Source organism: Erythranthe guttata, chromosome 12 (assembly GCF_056151865.1).
Source record: "Erythranthe guttata isolate IM_541 chromosome 12, IM_541, whole genome shotgun sequence".
Lineage (NCBI taxonomy): Eukaryota > Viridiplantae > Streptophyta > Magnoliopsida > Lamiales > Phrymaceae > Erythranthe > Erythranthe guttata.
Window position 1 is genome coordinate 18,060,176 of NC_142544.1, and position 20,360 is coordinate 18,080,535.

At 36.2% G+C, this 20,360-nt stretch overlaps 2 protein-coding genes and 1 long non-coding RNA gene across 3 annotated transcripts; 2 read left to right on the forward strand and 1 right to left on the reverse strand.

Annotated features, from left to right (window-relative positions):
- Nucleotides 1-8,537: 8,537 nt before the first annotated feature.
- On the forward strand, nt 8,538-10,134 carry LOC105968172 (high affinity nitrate transporter 2.5). Its single transcript, XM_088827453.1, has 2 exons — nt 8,538-9,691; nt 9,780-10,134. Exons 1-2 carry the CDS (start codon nt 8,538-8,540, stop codon nt 10,132-10,134), a joined length of 1,509 nt encoding a protein of 502 aa, XP_088683579.1.
- LOC148766650 (uncharacterized) lies at nt 8,551-18,990 on the reverse strand. The gene is made up of 3 exons (XR_016035143.1): nt 18,731-18,990; nt 17,830-17,992; nt 8,551-9,471 (listed from the first exon to the last, which is right to left on the reverse strand). It is a non-coding gene; the product is annotated as an uncharacterized LOC148766650 (long non-coding RNA).
- On the forward strand, nt 15,786-18,255 carry LOC105964854 (high affinity nitrate transporter 2.5-like). The gene is made up of 2 exons (XM_088827452.1): nt 15,786-17,515; nt 17,604-18,255. The coding sequence occupies exons 1-2, from the start codon at nt 16,362-16,364 to the stop codon at nt 17,956-17,958; spliced, it is 1,509 nt and encodes a 502-aa protein (XP_088683578.1). The 5' UTR covers nt 15,786-16,361; the 3' UTR covers nt 17,959-18,255.
- Nucleotides 18,991-20,360: the final 1,370 nt, after the last annotated feature.

Consider the following 20,360-nt stretch of genomic DNA (forward strand, 5'->3'; position numbering starts at 1 on the left):
TTTTTGTTTTATTTATATTTTAGGTAAAGATAAGCTATTTTTGCCGATTCGAGACGATTTTGGAAGCGAAGCCGAGAACCAAACCAAACACGTGCAAAAGCGCATTCTCGCGGATTGTGGCAGTGTTTGGTATTTCAAGCATAACTTTTGCATACGACCTCCGATTGGGCTGATTCAAGTGGATTTAGAAAGCTAACTTCAAGGGCTACAACTTTTGTGAAATGCACCATTGTCGAATTCGGGCTGAAAAAGGGTGAAAAAAGTGTTTGAAGTTGATGCAGAGGCCAGATCGCGATCCAGAATCACCGGATCGCGATCTGGTGGCAAATTCCAGTAGCAGCGAAAAGTTGGGGCAGATCGCGATCCGCACTTCCTGGATCGCGATCTGGGAAGGCGGTGGGCAGTTTTCGAGGTTGCCAGATCGCGATCCAAGAAGCCCAGATCGCGATCTGGGCACAGAAATCGAGACTAGATATTTTTCTTTGATTTTTCACTATAAATAGAAGGTCTCTTTTTCATTTGACAATATCTCGATTATATCTCGACCATCTCTCGACTTTTTCTTCGGTTTTCTCTTCGGTTCTCGCCAGTTCTTCGCGGGAAGCTTCGACTCGGGTTTCGACTCGGGTTTTTCATAAGCTTTTCTTTACGTTTAGTTTATAATTTCTCGTGTTCTTCATTTTGATGCTATGTTTGTAATGAACTGAGCATTTTCTTCTAGGGAAATGAAACCTTGTATATATTGATTTTGATTTCCAGATCTGTGATCTATTTGTCGTTCTTTGATTCTGTTTATGTTTTCCTGTATTAAATGCTTTCGATTGTTTGGCCAACAGTTGAATTGATTCTAAATGGGAATGAACTCGAGAGAGGATTTCTCGTTTGATTTTAGGAAAACATAGCTCGGGTTGTGGAAACGGAGACGTGATGCACCTCGGGTAGCCCTTAAGGACTTGACCTAAATGCTCTCTTAATATCAGGTTCTGAACGGAGACGTCGGACCTGTGGGTAGACTCTAACTACACTGGAGACGGGGGTTAGGGTACTTTAGTGTCTGGGTTAGCGAACATTGAATTGACAATAGATTTGGATTTGTAAATCTTTATCGATAGTACACTGGTGGATTTTACCCTAGAAGCCATCACACGTCGGAATTCTTCGTTTGTCTTGGCGGACCGGTGTTTTTACTTTGTTTCTTTTTAGTTTTATTTCTCCCATCCATTCTCGTTCGTCTAGATAAAGTTTAGGATAGTATAATTACGGTACTTGGTAGATTTAGGAACTTAATTCCCTGTGGATCGATATCTGGAATTCACTATTCTACAAAACGCGATACTGTACACTTGCGGTAATATATACGTAGGTTTTACGCGTATCAAGTTTTTGGCGCCGTTGCCGGGGAATTAGTTAATCTTGAATTTACTAATATCGTTACCAACTATCCTTGCTTTACTTTAGACATTTTTTTTTCTTTTGATTTTTTTTTTTTATTTTGTTTTAGCAGATTTGTATACATTGATGGCCTCGATTTATGATATCTCTCTTTACAAGATTCAATCCAGAGCTGATTACATTCAACATGAGTTGGAGGATATTGAAAGACATTGTAAGCTGAACCCAGAAAATGGAATTGCACAAACAAATGAGCACTTGTGCTATTTACAAGATGAACTCCACTTTCTGGCAAATATTTTCGAAAATTTTCAGAGATGTCACATTCACAAATCACATCCGACCATCCTATATGAAGACAACGAGGTATTTACAGATTTTCGTATGAACGATGAGGTTGAGCACCTTGAGGGAATTATTCATCCCAGTTCTGTAGATACTTTTGCGTGTGATGAGAGTGGGATGAAGATGATGGTAGAGGAACTTGACGAACTAAATCCTATCCACATTGCTACTCCGGATTTGAGTGTGAGCGAGGAGACGAGTTTCAAATTTGAGGTAGAGCTTACTCCAAAGCTCGAATATCTTGTGTACGAGTTTGAGAGATCGGTAGGCAAGCAACCCATCCTAGTCTCCTACCGACTGATTTCCAAAGCAAACGAAAAGTACCATGGGTTGGGATGGTCATTACTAGATTGCAATCTAGTCCATGATATGATTGCAAAGTATGTATCGAGACTGATGGATGGATGCGCAATCTACAAGGCTTTGGATTGGACATAATCCGTCCAAATTGTGTCGAGCCGTCGACAGTAAAACAGGCGCTGAATGGGAGGCAACCCATTATTTATTTCTCGTCATTTATTTTCTTTATTTTTGTCGTTTTTGCATTTTTTTTATTATTTTAAAGCTAAATTTCACCCTTTTTTTCTTGACTTTTGCCGGTATCTCGTCCCCAAGGAAAGAAGAGTAAGAAGTCGGGAAGTCTAGACAATTCCGGCAATTCGCCCTCGGTGCCAAAATTGACGGCACCCCGTGCAACCAAAGAACACTTTCGCAACCGTAGAACACTGATCAATCTGCGGCAGGACTGTTCAGGGCGTATTTCTTTCTCTTTTCTTTTATTTTTCGCATTGAGGGCAATGCATGATTTAAGTTTGGGGGGAGTTTAGCTAATTTTGATTTGGTCTTTTGCATGCATATCATATAATTTAGTTTTATTTATGTATTTCGATTTCCGTAATTGTGTTATGTTTGTCACATGCATTTCATATAGGATCGAGTGTAAGTTGCATTTCCGGATTCTATTGAAGCAAAGCAATTAATGAATTAGTAGATGGGCTAGTTGATTTTAAAATTGAAATTATGGATAACCGGCTAATTATAGATGTATCTTCCGACTGCGTTTTTGCAACTTGTGTGGATAGCCTTTCGAATCCTTTCCGATTAAGCTGGAGCGCACTTTTCTGAGGGGTATAATAGTCTGAGGTTTGGGGGGCGAGTTAGAATTGAATTATGTTTTCACGATTTCCAGTTGTTGGCTAAAAGTTCTATCAATGGTCTTTACGTTTTTATTTTATGTTCGATGTTAAAAAAAAAAAAAAAAAAAAAAAAAAAAGAGAAAAATAATAATTTGTGGTATTGTTGTGATTCACGCTCTGATTTCCCCGCCTTTCTGACTCGAGCTTAACCCGTTGGGTGCACCTCGTCGCCTAAGTCTCTCGAGCTGTCGAGCTTGGGGGTTTCTTGGACTAAAGTTCGATAAATGGGTCAGGGAGATAACACAGTGGTGTCGAGCCTTGCACGAGTCACGATTATGCCCGTTTCAAAAAAAATGAAAAAAGGAAAAAGTTGTGATGAAAATCACCAAAAATATTGTAGTTGTCATTTCTTTTATTTGAATAAATAGACCTACTTATGCCCAACTCGAGTTTTTGAATTTCTGAATCAAAACTTACTTTTCACCCACATTTCTACTCAAAACCCTCGGTAATTGTGTTTATTGTTTAATTACGGATTCTTGAGTCTATCTTTCGTTTTGGTGTAGAAACAACTAATTGCGTCGGTAAGAAAGTCGAATACCTTAAGCCGTATGCCATTCTAAGATTTTAGGTTATCTAGCTCGTTTCATCTTTCGAATTAATTGAAATGCTTTGACCAATCCGGCAACTTTGTGGGTATGTTGTCTGAAAACCCTCACGAGACACAACTCGTCCTTTGGGGGTACCCAGGGGTTCAACGGCTTGTTGCATACGCTAAATGCAATCGTGTTTCCCTACGTTAGTGGCCTAGGTTTAGTTTTTTTTTGCTTTCGTCGTTTTTGTTTTTGGGTTGTTGTTGTTTTGTTTTGATTTACTCGGGACGAGTAAAGATCTAAGTTTGAGGGTGTGATAAGTGTTCATTTTGCATGATTTTCACTTATCAATTCTTCGAGTTTTGGTCTTCGTTCGTCCGAGTTTTCGGCTTTATTTGTATATATTATGTTGTTTTTGTTTTATTTATATTTTAGGTAAAGATAAGCTATTTTTGCCGATTCGAGACGATTTTGGAAGCGAAGCCGAGAACCAAACCAAACACGTGCAAAAGCGCATTCTCGCGGATTGTGGCAGTGTTTGGTATTTCAAGCATAACTTTTGCATACGACCTCCGATTGGGCTGATTCAAGTGGATTTAGAAAGCTAACTTCAAGGGCTACAACTTTTGTGAAATGCACCATTGTCGAATTCGGGCTGAAAAAGGGTGAAAAAAATGTTTGAAGTTGATGCAGAGGCCAGATCGCGATCCAGAATCACCGGATCGCGATCTGGTGGCAAATTCCAGTAGCAGCGAAAAGTTGGGGCAGATCGCGATCCGCACTTCCTGGATCGCGATCTGGGAAGGCGGTGGGCAGTTTTCGAGGTTGCCAGATCGCGATCCAAGAAGCCCAGATCGCGATCTGGGCACATAAATCGAGACTAGATATTTTTCTTTGATTTTTCACTATAAATAGAAGGTCTCTTTTTCATTTGACAATCTCTCGATTATCACTCGACATATATCTCGATTATCTTTCGACTTTCTTCGGTTTTCTCTTCGGTTCTCGCCAGTTCTTCGCGGGAAGCTTCGACGAGGGTTTCGACTCGGGTTTTTCATAAGCTTTTCTTTACGTTTAGTTTATAATTTCTCGTGTTCTTCATTTTGATGCTATGTTTGTAATGAACTGAGCATTTTCTTTTAGGGGAAATGAAACCTTGTATATATTGATTTTGATTTCCAGATCTGTGATCTATTTGTCGTTCTTTGATTCTGTTTATATTTTCCTGTATTAAATGCTTTCGATTGTTTGGCCAACAGTTGAATTGATTGTAAATGGGAATGAACTCGAGAGAGGATTTCTCGTTTGATTTTAGGAAAACATAGCTCGGGTTGTGGAAACGGAGACGTGATGCACCTCGGGTAGCCCTTAAGGACTTGACCTAAATGCTCTCTTAATATCAGGTTCTGAACGGAGACGTCGGACCTGTGGGTAGACTCTAACTACACTGGAGACGGGGGTTAGGGTACTTTAGTGTCTGGGTTAGCGAACATAGAATTGACAATAGATTTCGATTTGTAGATCTTTATCGATAGTACACTGGTGGATTTTACCCTAGAAGCCATCACACGTCGGAATTCCTCGCGTATACTGGCGGACCGTTGTTTTTATTATTTTTGTTTCCTTTTGGCTTCATGTCATCTCCCATCTTTTTCTCCCGTCTAGATAAAGTTTAGGATAGTATAATTACGGTACTTGGTAGATTTAGGAACTTAATTCCCTGTGGATCGATATCTGGAATTCACTATTCTACAAAACGCGATACTGTACACTTGCGGTAATATATACGTAGGTTTTACGCGTATCACATATTAGTGGTTTACGTTTCAAATAACGAGAAGAAAATGATTACACGGACTATGCTCTAGGGTTCATTGGAGAGAAGATGTTGTCTTTTATAATGGGTTTATAGCTTATTTTTCGCAGAATTTTGATGTTTTCTTGTTAGAATTCATAGTGGTTTTCGATGTTTATATAATTGTGTATATATAGTGGTTTTCATGTTTATATAGCTGTTTTATGTAGAGTGGTTTTCATGTTTATATAAATGTTTTCATAGAGTGGTTTTCAAAGTTATAGCGGATTTCGAAGTTTATAGTGGATTACACTTTGATAAATCGGTCGGATGTTTTTTTAAATATTAAAATAAAAAATAATTGAATTAAAAAAAAATAATAAAAAAATAATTAAACAAAATATTTTTTATTCAAGAAACGTGGGAAAAAGAATAAAAAAATTCATTTAAAAAATCCGAAATTAAGAAAAAAAATGAAAATAAAAATAAAACTATTTTTTAAAATTTCAAAATAAAAAATATGAAATATAAATAAGAAAACAATAATTTAAAACTAAAAAATCGAAAAAAAAAATTATAAAATAAATGAAAACCATTAAAAAGAAAAGAAAAGAAAAGAAAAAATAAAATTTGAGATGGCGTAGTATGGGCGATATTAAAGGGGATTAGCATATTTAAAAAAATTAATTAATTTTCCTTAATAATAAATGGGGATATTTAAGATAATTCATGTCAATTGAGTTTATAACAAATATCAATTAATAAAAATGGATTTATCATTAAGTATAAATCGAATAAGGGTGTTTGTCGTATAGCCCCTTGTTTTATTGTACAATAGTTTTTGTAGGTTCAGATTAGTTTAACTAATTATTCCTTCTTCTGTACAAAATACGACCGTTACAATATGAATGAAATTATCTCAACTTTCTTCTTCGTGTTCTTAGATTCAACATAGTTTCGGTTTAGATATCTTCGATTTTCAGCTTCTGCACACATTTGTTTTTTCAACCCAATACCATGTGATGATGCTAATTACTTATATCACCTAGGGTAGTGTAGAAAACGAGCTGGGAGAGCAAAGCTGATCAGTAGCTTGTCAACTTGATGATCCTGAGGTCCCTGCGAAATGAGCATACGTGAACTACGCCGGGGTTGATCCGGCGGAAACCCCTCCGACGCTCAAGTCAGACGTACTGATAGTGGAAATAGTCCAGAGAATACATTTGATAGTATTACTCAGTTCATCCGACGTACCTTAAGGAATGAGTTCAAACCTTTATTTATAGCTTAGTTGAGATTGTCGGGCCCAAACCTTACTTGAAGGTGATTGGGCCTCGGTGATAATGGTCTTCGATATTGGGCTCGTGGCCCAGTATGTAAGGAAATTGTAGGCCCATTGGTTTGGCCCAATTAGGCATATCACCATGCAAATGGCCCGATCAACAAAACTCATGACCGTGGCTCGTGAATCGTGTAAGATTTATGTGACCCGACGTCTTTTCGACATTTTATTATTTACAAAATTCTTAGAAAATTTATATCAATTCATAGAATTAAACATCCGATGGGGATTCCGTCATTTGTATTATTTCTAAAATTTCGAGATACATTAGAATTAGCTTTTAACACATTTTCACATTTTTGTGCAAAATGTCCATTATCCCGGTTTATTATGGTTGTTTGGATATTAATAGCACGTTAAAAACATTTTCCCAAGCAAAACGGTCCGACGAACAAAACTCGTGAGCTTTGCTCATGAATCACGTCAGATTTCGGTGATCCGACTTCGTTTCGACTTTCGACTCATATAAATCAAATGTGCTATTTTAGGAAAGTTTTATAAAATTCATATCAATTCATATAGACACCTAATGATGATTCCGTCAGTTGGGTTGTTACTAATATTGCGAAATCAAATAGAAATTATGTTCAACTCATTTTCGTTTTTTTCCAGCAAATTGGTCGTTTTTTCCAACTTATTAAGGTATTTTTAGTTTTGATTGCACATTAACAACCCTATTCCAAGCAAGCGGCCCGACTAACAGAACCATGAACGTAGCTCATGAATCGCGTAAGATTTCGGTGATCCGACGTCTTCTTGACTCATCAGATGGGAATTCCGTCAGTTGTGCTACTTCTAAAATCCGAGATACATTAGAATAATATTTTAACTCATTTTCGCATTTTTGTGCAAAATGGCCGTCATCCCGGTTTATTAGGGTTTCTTGAGTAATACTAGCACTTTAAAGACCCTTACCCAAGCAAAACGGCCCGACGAACAAAACTCATCAGTTTTACTCATGAATCGAGTCAGATTTCGGTGATCTGACTTCGTTTCAACTCCTAGAAATCAAATTTTGCTATTTTAGGAAAATTTAAAAAAAAATCATATCAATTCATATAGACATCTAATGATGTTTCCGTCAGTTAGGTTGTTTCTAATGTAGCGAAATCTAATAGAATTTATGTTCAACTCATTTCGCATTTTACCAGCAAAATGGTTGTTTTTTCCAAATTTTTAAAGTTTTTTTTAGTTTTAATTGCACGTTAACAATCCTATACCAAGCAAACGACCGACTAACAAAACCATGACCGTAACTCGTAACTCATGAATCGCGTAAGATTTCGATGATTCGACGACGTCTTTTCGACTCATAAATTTCCTGCACTTGCTATACATCAATGTAAGAAAATTTGCAAGGTGGTATATGAATATATTATGTTTAATATCTTGAATTGTCAAATGGCTAGGTGGTGCAACAAGTCAATTGTTTGTTTAAGATAAATTTTACACCACTAGGCCATTTGACAATAAACTTCACAACCAATTTGTACAGAAAACTGATTCACATGTCTGAAAAAATCGATATTTCCCCCTTTCTTACATGCGAAGCAACAGCTGAACAACGAGACTCGACGCTAGTGAACGAACTTCTAGCCCCTTGTAACAAACAAAAGACAAGACTCTGGTACTTACAAGCACAAACCTGGACAAGTTTGTAATAACATATTGCCAACTCTCAAAAAACACAGGTACATTGTCCTATTTGGCGTCAAGCCAATACTATATTCAGAATATTAATAATAATAACCAATTGTATTTTGAACAAAAACAAAAAATAAGTCTAGTATGGATATCGATATCGCACGTCATACACCAGACCCGAACTCTATAAAAGCAAGCCAAGATAATTTGTAACATTCATCTCCATCTCTGCATTTAGCTCTGAGATCCAAAGCAAATCAAGAAAGAGAGGGTAAATATATAAACCAGACATGGAGAATGTACCTGCTTACAGCGCTACAGAAGAGTCCGGCCGGAAGAAGTTTGCGCTTCCGGTGGACTCCGAGCACAAAGCCACCGAGTTCCGTCTATTCTCCGTGGCGGCACCACACATGCGTGCATTCCACCTGTCCTGGATTTCCTTCTTCGCCTGCTTCGTCTCCACCTTCGCCGCCCCGCCTCTGCTCCCAATCATCCGAGACGATCTCGATCTCACGGCTACAGAAATTGGAAACGCGGGAATAGCAGCGGTCTCCGGTGCGGTGTTTGCCAGGGTGGCAATGGGGTCGGCCTGCGATCTATTCGGGCCCCGTCTAGCTTCCGCCGCCCTGACACTGCTGACTGCTCCGGCGGTCTACTGCAGCTCCATCGCCAGCGGTCCTACCACTTTCCTCCTCGTCCGATTCTTCACCGGTTTCTCACTGGCAACCTTTGTGTCCACACAGTTCTGGATGAGCTCCCTGTTTTCCGCTCCGGTCGTCGGAACAGCAAACGGTGTTGCGGGAGGATGGGGAAACCTCGGTGGGGGTGCCACTCAGCTGATCATGCCCATAGGATTCGAACTCATCTTGAAAATGGGTTCCGACAAATTCACGGCCTGGAGGATCGCGTTTTTCATCCCTGGCCTGTTTCAGATGCTGTGCGCGTACGGGATTTTCTTTCTGGGCCAAGATTTGCCAGATGGAAACTACGCCCAGCTCCACAAATCGGGAGACAAGCACAAAGACAAATTCAGCAAGGTTCTGTATCACGCCGTCACAAACTACAGAGGGTGGATCTTGGCTTTGACTTACGGGTATTGCTTCGGAGTTGAACTCGCGATAGACAACATAATCGCGCAGTACTTTTACGATAGATTCAACGTGAGCCTTCACACAGCTGGAATCATTGCAGCCAGTTTCGGTTTGGCGAATTTCTTCTCGAGACCTGGAGGAGGTATGCTGTCAGATATTGTTGCAAGGAGGTACGGAATGAGAGGTAGGCTGTGGGCACTTTGGTCAGTGCAGACTTTGGGAGGAATATTCTGTATTATTTTGGGGAAAGTCGGAACATTGGGTGTGTCAGTCGCTGTGATGCTCATATTTTCAGTTTTCGTTCAAGCGGCTTGTGGACTTACTTTCGGGGTTGTTCCTTTCGTTTCAAGAAGGTACGATTTTTGTCTGTCTATCGGTTGACTAACATTTTATCATATAATAATATAAACTTGTTTGATGATTTATTGTTGTTATTACCAGGTCATTGGGAATTATATCCGGGATGACGGGAGCAGGTGGAAACGTGGGAGCAGTTATTACACAAGTAATATTCTTCCGAGGATCGAGATACACTACAGAAAAAGGTATAATGCTAATGGGGGTGATGATAATAGCATGCACATCCGTAATTACGTTGATACACTTTCCGCAATGGGGTGGAATGTTCACCAAACCATCAAAGGGCAAAACAGAGGAAGATTATTACCTTTCTGAATGGAGCGAAGCCGAGAAGGAAAAAGGTTTCCACAAGGCTAGCTTAAAATTCTCGGAAAACAGCAGACACGAAGGCGGAAGAAGAGTTGGAATAACAGAGTCTCCGGATACACACAAATGAGTATTTCGTCGGCCTACTTTCTTTAAGAATTTCCGAAAGGTGTCGATTGCATGTAGAGCTTACTGTTCGATCAGTTCAATATTTTATTTATTTATTTTTTGGTCTGGTGTGAAGAAAAAGATATTGTGACACATGTTTGTATTTCTTAATTCTTTTTTTGTTGTGTTTTGTTTCAAAGTTCTCTGCTGTAATAGGTTTTTGTTAATGTGTGTGTATCTCTTTTGTTTGTATAAGATTGTATTGTTACTGTTTATCTGTTGTGTATCACTTCTCTATATGTTTATGATGTACAAAAATTCAAGTCAAGTCAACAATGACAAATCATTAAGTCTTCTCTGTTATTAGGTTTTTTTAGATATATTAGAATTAGTTTTTAACTCAGTTTCGCATTTTTGTGCAAAATGGCCGTCATCCCAGTTTATTAGGGTTTTATTAGTGTGTGTAATTATTTCCAGTGTATGTTTTCGGTGTAGTGTATATATGTTTTTTAGTGTGTTTATTTATTTTTAGTGTGTGTTTTTTGTGTCGTTTGTGTATTTTTTAGTATATGTGTTCAGTGTCGTGTTTGTATTTTTTCTAGTGTGTGTTTTCGGTGTAGTGTCTGTGTACTTTTTAGTGTGTGCTTTCGGTGTAGTTTGTGTATGTTTTCTCAGTGCGTTTTCTGTGTCGTGTGTGTGTGTTTTTCTTTAATGTGTGTTTTCGGTGTAGTGTGTGTGTTTTTTTAAGTGTGTGTTTTAGGTGTAGTGTGTGTATTTTTTTAGTGTGTGTTTTTTGTGTAGTGTGTGTATATTTTATAGTGTGTGTTTTCGGTGTAGTGTGTGTAAATATTTTAGTGTATGTTTTCGGTGTAGTGTGTGTAATTCTTTTTAGTGTGTGTTTTCGTTGTAGTATGTGTATTTTTAAGTGTGTGTTTTCGGTGTAGTTTGTGTATATTTATTAGTGTGTGTTTTCGGGTAGTGTGTGTATATCTTTTAGTGTATGTTTTCGGTGTAGTATGTGTAATTCTTTTTAGTGTGTGTTTTCGGTGTAGTGTGTGTATTTTTTTTATTGTGTGTTTTCAGTATATTGTGTGTATATTTTGTAGTGTGTATTTTCGGTGTAATGTGTGTTTTCGGTGTAGTGTGTGCATATTTTTTAGTGTGTGTTTTCGGTGTAATGTGTGTAATTCTTTTTAGTGTGTGTTTTCGGTGTAGTGTGTGTATGTTTTCGGTGGAATGTGTGCATATTTTTCAGTGTGTGTTTTCGGTGTAGTGTGTATATATTTTTTTAGTGAGTGTTTTCGGTGTAGTGTATGTATTATCGGTGTAGTGTGTGTAATTTTTTCTAGTGTGTGTTTTGGGTGTAGTGTGTGTATGTTTTCGGTGGAATGTGTGTATATTTTTCAGTGTGTGTTTTCGGTGTAGTGTGTGTATATTTTTTTAGTGAGTGTTTTCGGTGTAGTGTGTTATTGTTTTTAGTGTGTGTTTTCGGTATAGTGTGTGTAATTCTTTTTAGTATGTGTTTTCGGTGTTTATTTTTTTTAGTGTGTGTTTTTGGTGTAGTGTGTGTCAAAACCTTTTCACGATCAAAATCACCAAAACTGTCTACTATAGTACACAAATTTTAGTTAAAATTGGTGCAATGTTCAAAAAACTATTTCACGATCAAAATAACAAAAAATCGTATACTATAGTACACAAATTTTGGGTAAAATTTGTGGAACGTCTAAAAAACTATTTCACGGTCATAATCACTAAAAACTGTAAACTATAGTACACAGATTTTAGGTAAAATTGGAGGAACGTCCAAAAATCTATTTCACGATGACAATCATAAAAAACTGTATGCTATAATAGGATACAAAATTTGGATAAAATTGGTTGAACATCCACACAACTTTTTCACGATCAAAATCACCAAAAAACTGTATACTATTATAGTACACGATTTTAGGTAAAATTGGTTGAACGTCCAAAAAACGATTTCACGATCATATTTGCCCAAAACTGTATGATATAATACGAAAAATTTGGGTAAAATTGGTGGAAACATCTCAAAAACTTTTTCACGATCAAAATCATCAAAAAATGTATACTATATAGTATACATTTTTTTAGTAAAATTGGTAAAATGTCCAAAAAACTATTTCACGATCAAAATCATCAAAAGATGTATACAATAGTACATATATTTTAGTTAAAATTCGTGCAACATTCAAAAAACTTTTTAACGATAAAATCACAAAAAACTGTATATTATTATTAGTACACAAATTTTAGTTAAAATTGGTGCAACATCCAGAAAACTATTTCACGATCAAAATCACTAAAACCTGTATGTACTATATATAAGTATACATATTTTGGATAAAATTGGTTGAACGTCCAAAAAACAATTTCACGATCAAAATCACAAAAAACAAAATAACTGTATGTTATAGTACACAATTTTTTGATAAAATTGGTGGATCCTCCCAAAAAACTTCTTCACGATCAAATCACCAAAACCAGTATACTATTGTACACAGATTTTGGGTAAAATTGGTGGAACCTACCAAAAAAAATAAGATCAGATTCACCAAAAAGGTATACTAAAGTATGCAGATTTTTGATAAAATTGGTGGAACGTCCAAAAAACTATTCCACGATGACAATCATAAAAAAACTATATGCTATAGGACACATATTTTGGATAAAACTGGTGGAGCGTCCAAAAAACTTTTTACACAGTCAAAATCACCAAAAAAATGTATACTAGTACACAGATTTTGGGGTAAAATTGTTAGAACGTCCAAAAAAATATTTTCACGATCAAAATCACAAAAAACTGTATAATATTGTACATTGATTTTAGCTAAAATTGGTGCAATGTCTAAAAAAACTATCTCACGATCAAAATCACCAAAAACTGTATACAGTACACATATTTTGGATAAAATTGGTGGAACGTCCAAAAAAACTTTTTTACGATCAAAATCATCAAAAACAGTATAATATAGAACACAGATTTTAAGTAAAATTGGTGGAACGTCGAAAAACGTTTTTCACGATTAAAATCATCAAAAACTGTATGCTATATAGTACACAAATTTCAGTTAAAATTGGTCCAACGTCCAAATACCTATTTCACGATCAAAATCACCAATAATTGTACACTAGTACACGGATTTTGGGTAAAATTGGTGGAACGTCCAAAAAATTATTTCACGGTCAAAATCACCAAAAATTGTATGCATCACCAAAAATTGTTTGCTATACAGTACACAAATTTTGGGTAGAATTGGTGGAACGGCGAAAAAACTTTTTTACGATCAATCACAAAAAACTAGATGCTCTATAGTACACATATTTTAGATAAAATTGGTTGAATGTTCAAAAAAAAAATCACGTTCAAAATCAACTAAAACTGTAGGCTATGTCATACACAAATTTTGGGTAAAATTGATGGAACGTCCTAAAAAAATTCACGATCATAATGACCAAAATCTGCATACTATAGTACACATATTTTGGGTAAAATTTGTGGAAGGTCAAAAAAACTATTTCACAATCACAATCATCAAAAACTGTATGTTATAGGACACATATTTTGGGTAAAATGGAACATCAAAAAGAAAAATTTCACGATTAAAATCACCAAAAAACGGTATACTATAATAGTACACAAATTTTGGATAAAATTGGTAGAACGTCCAAAAACCTTTTTCACGATCAAAATCACCAAAAATTGTATAATTTAGTACACAAATTTTCGTTAAAATTGGTGCAACGTCCAAAAAACTATTTCACGATCAAAATCACAAAAAAACAGTACACCATGGTACACCGATTTTGGATAAAATTGATGGAACATCCAAAAAACTTTTTCACGGTCAAAATCACAAAAAACTGTATAATACAGTACACAAATTTTGGGTAAAATGGGTGAAACGTCCAAAAAAACAATTCACAGTTAGAATACCAAAAACTGTATACTATAGTACATAGATTTTGGTTAAAATTGGTGGAACGTTAAAAAAACTATGTTACGATCAAAATCACCAAAAACTGTATGCTATAGTTCACATATTTTTGATAAAGTTGGTGGAACGTCCAAAGCACTTTTTCACGATCAAAATCACCTAAAACTGTACGCTATATAGTATTAGGGGTGGGCATTCGGGTCGGGTTATTCGGGTATAACCCGACCCGGTCGGGTATTACCCGACCGGATCGGGTAATTTTTTACGTAACCGGGTTTTTCCCGGGTTCGGGTACCCGGTGCTCCCAAACCGGATCGGGTCCGGGTATTAGAAATCCTACCCGGGTACCCGATCGGGTACCCGGTTGAATTTTTTTATTTTATTTTATATATATATATATATATATATATATATATATATATATATATATATATATATATATATATATATATATATATATATATATATATATATATATATATATATATATATATATATATATATATATATATATATATATATGTCTATGTATATATATATATATATATATATATATATATATATATGTCTATGTTTGTATGTATATATATGTATATCAGTGAATATGTATATCAGTACATAGACATATATATATATATATATATATATATATATATATATATATATATATATATATATATATATATATATATATGTCTGTATATATATATGTATATCTTAAATAAAATTAGTTACTGTTTAAAAAAAAAAAAAAAAAAAAAAAAAAAAAAAGAGGAAAATAGCAAAACCCGAACCCGACCCGAACCCGACCCGAGATAACCGGGTACCCGGCAACCGGGTACCCGGTTATTTCGGGTCGGATTCGGGTAATTTTTTTTTTGCAAAAAACCCGAATAACCCGACCCGAATAACCCGACCCGACCCGAATGCCCACCCCTATATAGTACACAGATTTTGGATAAAATTGGTGGAAGTCCAAAAAACTTTTTCACGATCAAAATCACCAAAAACTGTACGCTATATAGTACACAATTTTTTGGTAAAATTGGTGGAACGTCCAAAAAACCATTTCACGATCAAAATCACCAATAATTGTACACTATAGTACACATATTTCGGGTAAAATTGGTGGAACGTCCAAAAAAATAATTCACAATTGACAAAATATACACATTACACCGAAAAAATACACACACTATACATCACCAAAAAAATTCAAGTTTCTCTTCCGTAAACCCTAGATTCTTTCACGTTTGATTGAAGTTTTCTTTCAGGATTTGAGCATATTGAATTGTTGCTAGAATTTTTATTGGATATTATGATGTGGTTTATTTTTATGTATTTTTTCGAACTAAAATTTAGTAGTTATTAGTTTTATTTTATCGACGTGTGTATTCTTATTTTTGAAAAATTATGATTTTTTTAGAAAATTTCCGCTAAGTTTTGAAAATATAAAACTTGCATGATTTCCGAAATTTCTGGGTCTTTTGGAATTGGAACGAATTTTTATTTCGGAGTTGAAACTAGAATTGAAATTAATTTTGCAATTCTAATATTTTTTTTTTTGAAAATTTTCCGAAAAATCTTATTCCGATTCGATCCATCCGACCTTCACCACTAAATTTACCCAATGGTGATATAAAAAAAAAAAAAAAAAAAATCTCCCTTTTTCCCTAAGCCGATACATATCAATGTAAGAAAACTTATAAGGTGGTATACTGGTATATGATTATATTATGTTTAAGATCATGAATTGTCAAATAGGTAGTGGTGCAAAAAGTCAATTGTTAGTGTAATATAAATTTTACACCACTAGGCCATTTGACAATCAACACTTCACAAGCAATTTGTTCAGGCATGTCTGAAAAAATCAATGTTTCCCCCTTTCTTACATGTCAAGCAACAACTGAACAACGAGACTCGACGATAGTGAACGAACTTCTAGCCCCTTGTAACAAACAAAAAGACAAATGACAAGAAAAGATGGTACCTACAAGCACAAACCTGGACAAGTTTGTAATAACATATTGCCAACTCTCCAAAGACACAGATAGATTATCCTATTCAGCGTCAAGCCAACACTATATTCAGAATATTAATAATAATAACCAATTGTATTTTGAACCAAAAAAGAAGTGTAGTACGGATATCGATATCGCACGTCATACACCAGACACGGACTCTATAAAAGCAAGCCAAATTAATTTGTAACATTCATCTCCTTCTTCGCATTACAGAAGCTAAAGCACATTTAGCTCTGTGATCCAAAGCAGATCAACAAAGAAACATGGAGAAAATACCTGCTTACAGCGCTACAGAAGAGTCTGGCCGGAAGAAGTTTGCGCTTCCGGTGGACTCCGAGCACAAAGCCACCGAATTCCGTCTATTCTCAGTGGCGGCACCGCACATGCGTGCATTCCACCTGTCCTGGATTTCCTTCTTCGCCTGCTTCGTCTCCACCTTCGCCGCCCCACCTCTGCTGCCAATCATCCGAGACGATCTCGATCTCACCGCCACAGAAATTGGAAACGCAGGAATAGCAGCGGTCTCCGGTGCGGTGTTTGCCAGGGTGGCGATGGGGTCGGCCTGCGATCTATTCGGGCCCCGTCTAGCTTCCGCCGCCCTGACACTGCTGACTGCTCCGGCGGTCTACTGCAGCTCCATCGCCAGCGGTCCTACCACTTTCCTCCTCGTCCGATTCTTCACCGGTTTCTCACTCGCAACCTTTGTGTCCACACAGTTCTGGATGAGCTCCCTGTTTTCCGCTCCGGTCGTCGGAACAGCAAACGGTGTTGCGGGAGGATGGGGAAACCTCGGTGGGGGTGCCACTCAGCTGATCATGCCCATAGGATTCGAACTCATCTTGAAAATGGGTTCCGACAAATTCACGGCCTGGAGAATCGCGTTCTTCATCCCTGGCCTTTTTCAGATGTTGTGCGCGTACGGGATTTTCTTTCTAGGCCAAGATTTGCCAGACGGAAACTACGCCCAGCTCCACAAATCGGGAGACAAGCACAAAGACAAATTCAGCAAGGTTCTGTATCACGCTGTCACAAATTACAGAGGGTGGATCTTGGCTTTGACTTACGGGTATTGCTTCGGAGTTGAACTCGCGATAGACAACATAATCGCGCAGTACTTTTACGATAGATTCAACGTGAGCCTCCACACAGCTGGAATCATTGCAGCCAGTTTCGGTTTGGCGAATTTCTTCTCGAGACCAGGAGGAGGTATGCTGTCAGATATTGTTGCAAGGAGGTACGGAATGAGAGGTAGGCTGTGGGCACTTTGGTCAGTGCAGACTTTGGGAGGAATATTCTGTATTATTTTGGGGAAAGTCGGAACATTGGGTGTGTCAGTCGCTGTGATGCTCATATTTTCGGTTTTCGTTCAAGCTGCTTGTGGACTTACTTTCGGGGTTGTTCCTTTCGTTTCAAGAAGGTACGATTTTTGTCTGCCTATCGGTTGGCTAACATTTTATCATATAATAATATAAACTTGTTTGATAATATATTGTTGTTATTACCAGGTCATTGGGAATTATATCCGGGATGACGGGAGCAGGTGGAAACGTGGGAGCAGTTATTACACAAGTAATATTCTTCCGAGGATCGAGATACACTACAGAAAAAGGTATAATGCTAATGGGGGTGATGATTATAGCATGCACATCCGTAATTACGTTGATACACTTCCCGCAATGGGGTGGAATGTTCACCAAACCATCAAAGGGGACAACAGAGGAAGATTATTACCTTTCTGAATGGAGCGAAGCCGAGAAGGAAAAAGGTTTCCATAAGGCTAGCTTAAAATTCTCAGAAAACAGCAGACACGAAGGCGGAAGAAGAGTTGGAATAACAGAGTCTCCGGATACACACAAATGAGTATTTCGTCGGCCTACTTTTCTTTTAAGAATTTCTGCAAAGTGTTGATTGCATGAAGAGATTACTGCTCAGTTGAATATTCTTTTGATTTGGTTTGGTGTGAAGAAGAACGTACTGTGATAAATATCTGTATTTTCTTTCTGTTTTGTTTTATTTTATTTGTATTGGTTCAAGTTCCCTGCTGTAAAAGGTTTTCATTTTAATGTGCATGTATCTCTTTTATTTGTATAACATTGTATTGTTACTCTCTATCTGTTTATGATGTACAAAACTCAACAATGACAAATCTTCGTTTAGCAATCCGTAACTATTTCGAAAATTGAGATATTATTCCAGCAGTGTTTATGAATTCTAGATTCCCCTACATACCCTCACAAAGCAAAACGCAATCAGTACTACTACACATTTGAAATAATTTAAACCAGCTTAACTCTAACGTAAGTTTTCGAGTTTTACACGATAAATTCCAGCAGTATAAGTGAATTCTAGCATATTAAGGAAAACAAAAAACACAATGTTGTGAAATCAGACAAGGGACAACAGTATGAAGAACCAGCATATTACGATAGGCAATCATTTGATTCGAAAACCAAATTCACACATTTCAACATGTTTGTAGGATTATTTCTGCAAATTAGACAACGTATAAGCCCTAGGAAGCTGTAAATCATGTTCAGAGGGGATTTCAAAATAAATAAATAAAACAACTTTAATTCGAATGGCAAATTCAAATTCACAAGGGATTGCATCTTTCAGCATAAGAAAAACTCACCGGCGACGTGTGTCCGAGGAGTTCATCCACCGGGTTTCGCTGACTGAATACGACGTCGTGTCATCAGTTAATCCCCAATTACGCAATTCGACAATTTTTGTTATTAGGGTTCCAATTTTGAGGGATTCAGCTCCCACCAACACTGAACCAGAATTTTAGCCCCATCGAAGAATCGGGTCTTTAGTTGGGCCCAGATAGTAATTATATGATCATTATGGATCAAGAACTAAATTTAATTTTCACCCAAGGCAAGGCCCAAAGTTAGTATTTTTCCAGCAAAATGAACGTTTTTCCTAACTTACTAAGTTTTTTTTTTAGTTTTAAATTTTTATTGCACTTCAACAAATCTATCACAAGCAAACGCCCTGACCAAAAAAACTCGTGACCGTAACTCATGAATCCCGTAAGATTTCGGTGATCCAACGTCTTTTGCGACTCACAAAAAATCAAATTTTACTATTTTAGAAAATTATTAGAAAAATTCATATTAATTCATAGAAACATCAGATGGGGATTCCGTCACTTGTGTTACTTCTCAAATTCCGAGATACGTTTGAATTAGCTTTTTACTCATTTTCGCATTTTTGTGCAAAACGATCGTCATCCCGATTTATTAGAATTTTTTGAGTATTTATAGCACGTTAACAATTTTATATGGTGAATTACGTGCGTTGAACAATTTTAATTGCATTTACTAACATTTATTTGTTTAATGTTAATAAGTAATTTTTCAAATATATATTTCGTTATCCAAAGATTTAAAAAAGCAATAAATTATAATTTTTTAACAAAAATCCATCGGATGTAATTTTCACCAACATTAGTATAGTGCGTTTTTTTTTTTTTCCTAAAATCATTATAAAGGCACATTAGTATAATTTATAAAAAACATATTCATCAGAATGGAACTTGATATACCTAATTGGGTCAATCTAATAGCCTTATAATTTCTTTACTTGTTGGGTCACGAGTCCAATATTGAAAATCACTACCACCGAAGCCCAATCACCTTTAAATAAGGTTCGGGCTCGACAATCTCAACTAAGGTAAAAATTTAAAATTATTCCTTAAGGTACGTTCAGTATTTGAACTATACAACTGTTCGTGAACATCAATAATAATACTGATTTCCACGCATTACCACAAAACCAGAAGCAAGAATTTTGGCAAGGACGGAAAAAAAAAACTCAATTAAAAAAACAATTATCTTTTCTCAAAATAAATTATTTGATTATATATTGAATGAATTTAAGTTACGAAAGAACTGAATGAAGGGTGAATATAATTACATACATCAAAATCATTGTCATGCATCCACGTCCACTCATGTAAGCTAATAATCAGTTGGATGTTTTTTTCTCACTCTTCATTGTTTCTTACAAGAAGGAAAATTGGCCGACATATTCTAGTGGCCAGAACCATATGAACTTGAATCAAAATATCACCCCCTAAATAAAAATATCACAAATAACAACAAGAAATCTTTTCTCAAAAAAAAACAAAAAAAAAACAACAAGAAATCTCAGTCACTCGATTTTTTTTTCTCTATTATTATAATTATTTTATTTTTTTTAAATTTACCTTATAAATATCTTACACTTTACAGCGCACATTTTAAAGAATTCGAACT

What these genes read in the sequence shown, in the direction of transcription:
- LOC105968172 (XM_088827453.1), top strand. Translation starts at nt 8,538, where the DNA reads ATGGAGAATGTACCTGCTTACAGCGCTACAGAAGAGTCCGGCCGGAAG. An exon ending in GTTCCTTTCGTTTCAAGAAG is followed by an intron (nt 9,692 to 9,779) that starts GTACGATTTTTG and finishes TGTTATTACCAG; the next exon opens with GTCATTGGGAATTATATCCG.
- LOC105964854 (XM_088827452.1), top strand. Translation starts at nt 16,362, where the DNA reads ATGGAGAAAATACCTGCTTACAGCGCTACAGAAGAGTCTGGCCGGAAG. An exon ending in GTTCCTTTCGTTTCAAGAAG is followed by an intron (nt 17,516 to 17,603) that starts GTACGATTTTTG and finishes TGTTATTACCAG; the next exon opens with GTCATTGGGAATTATATCCG.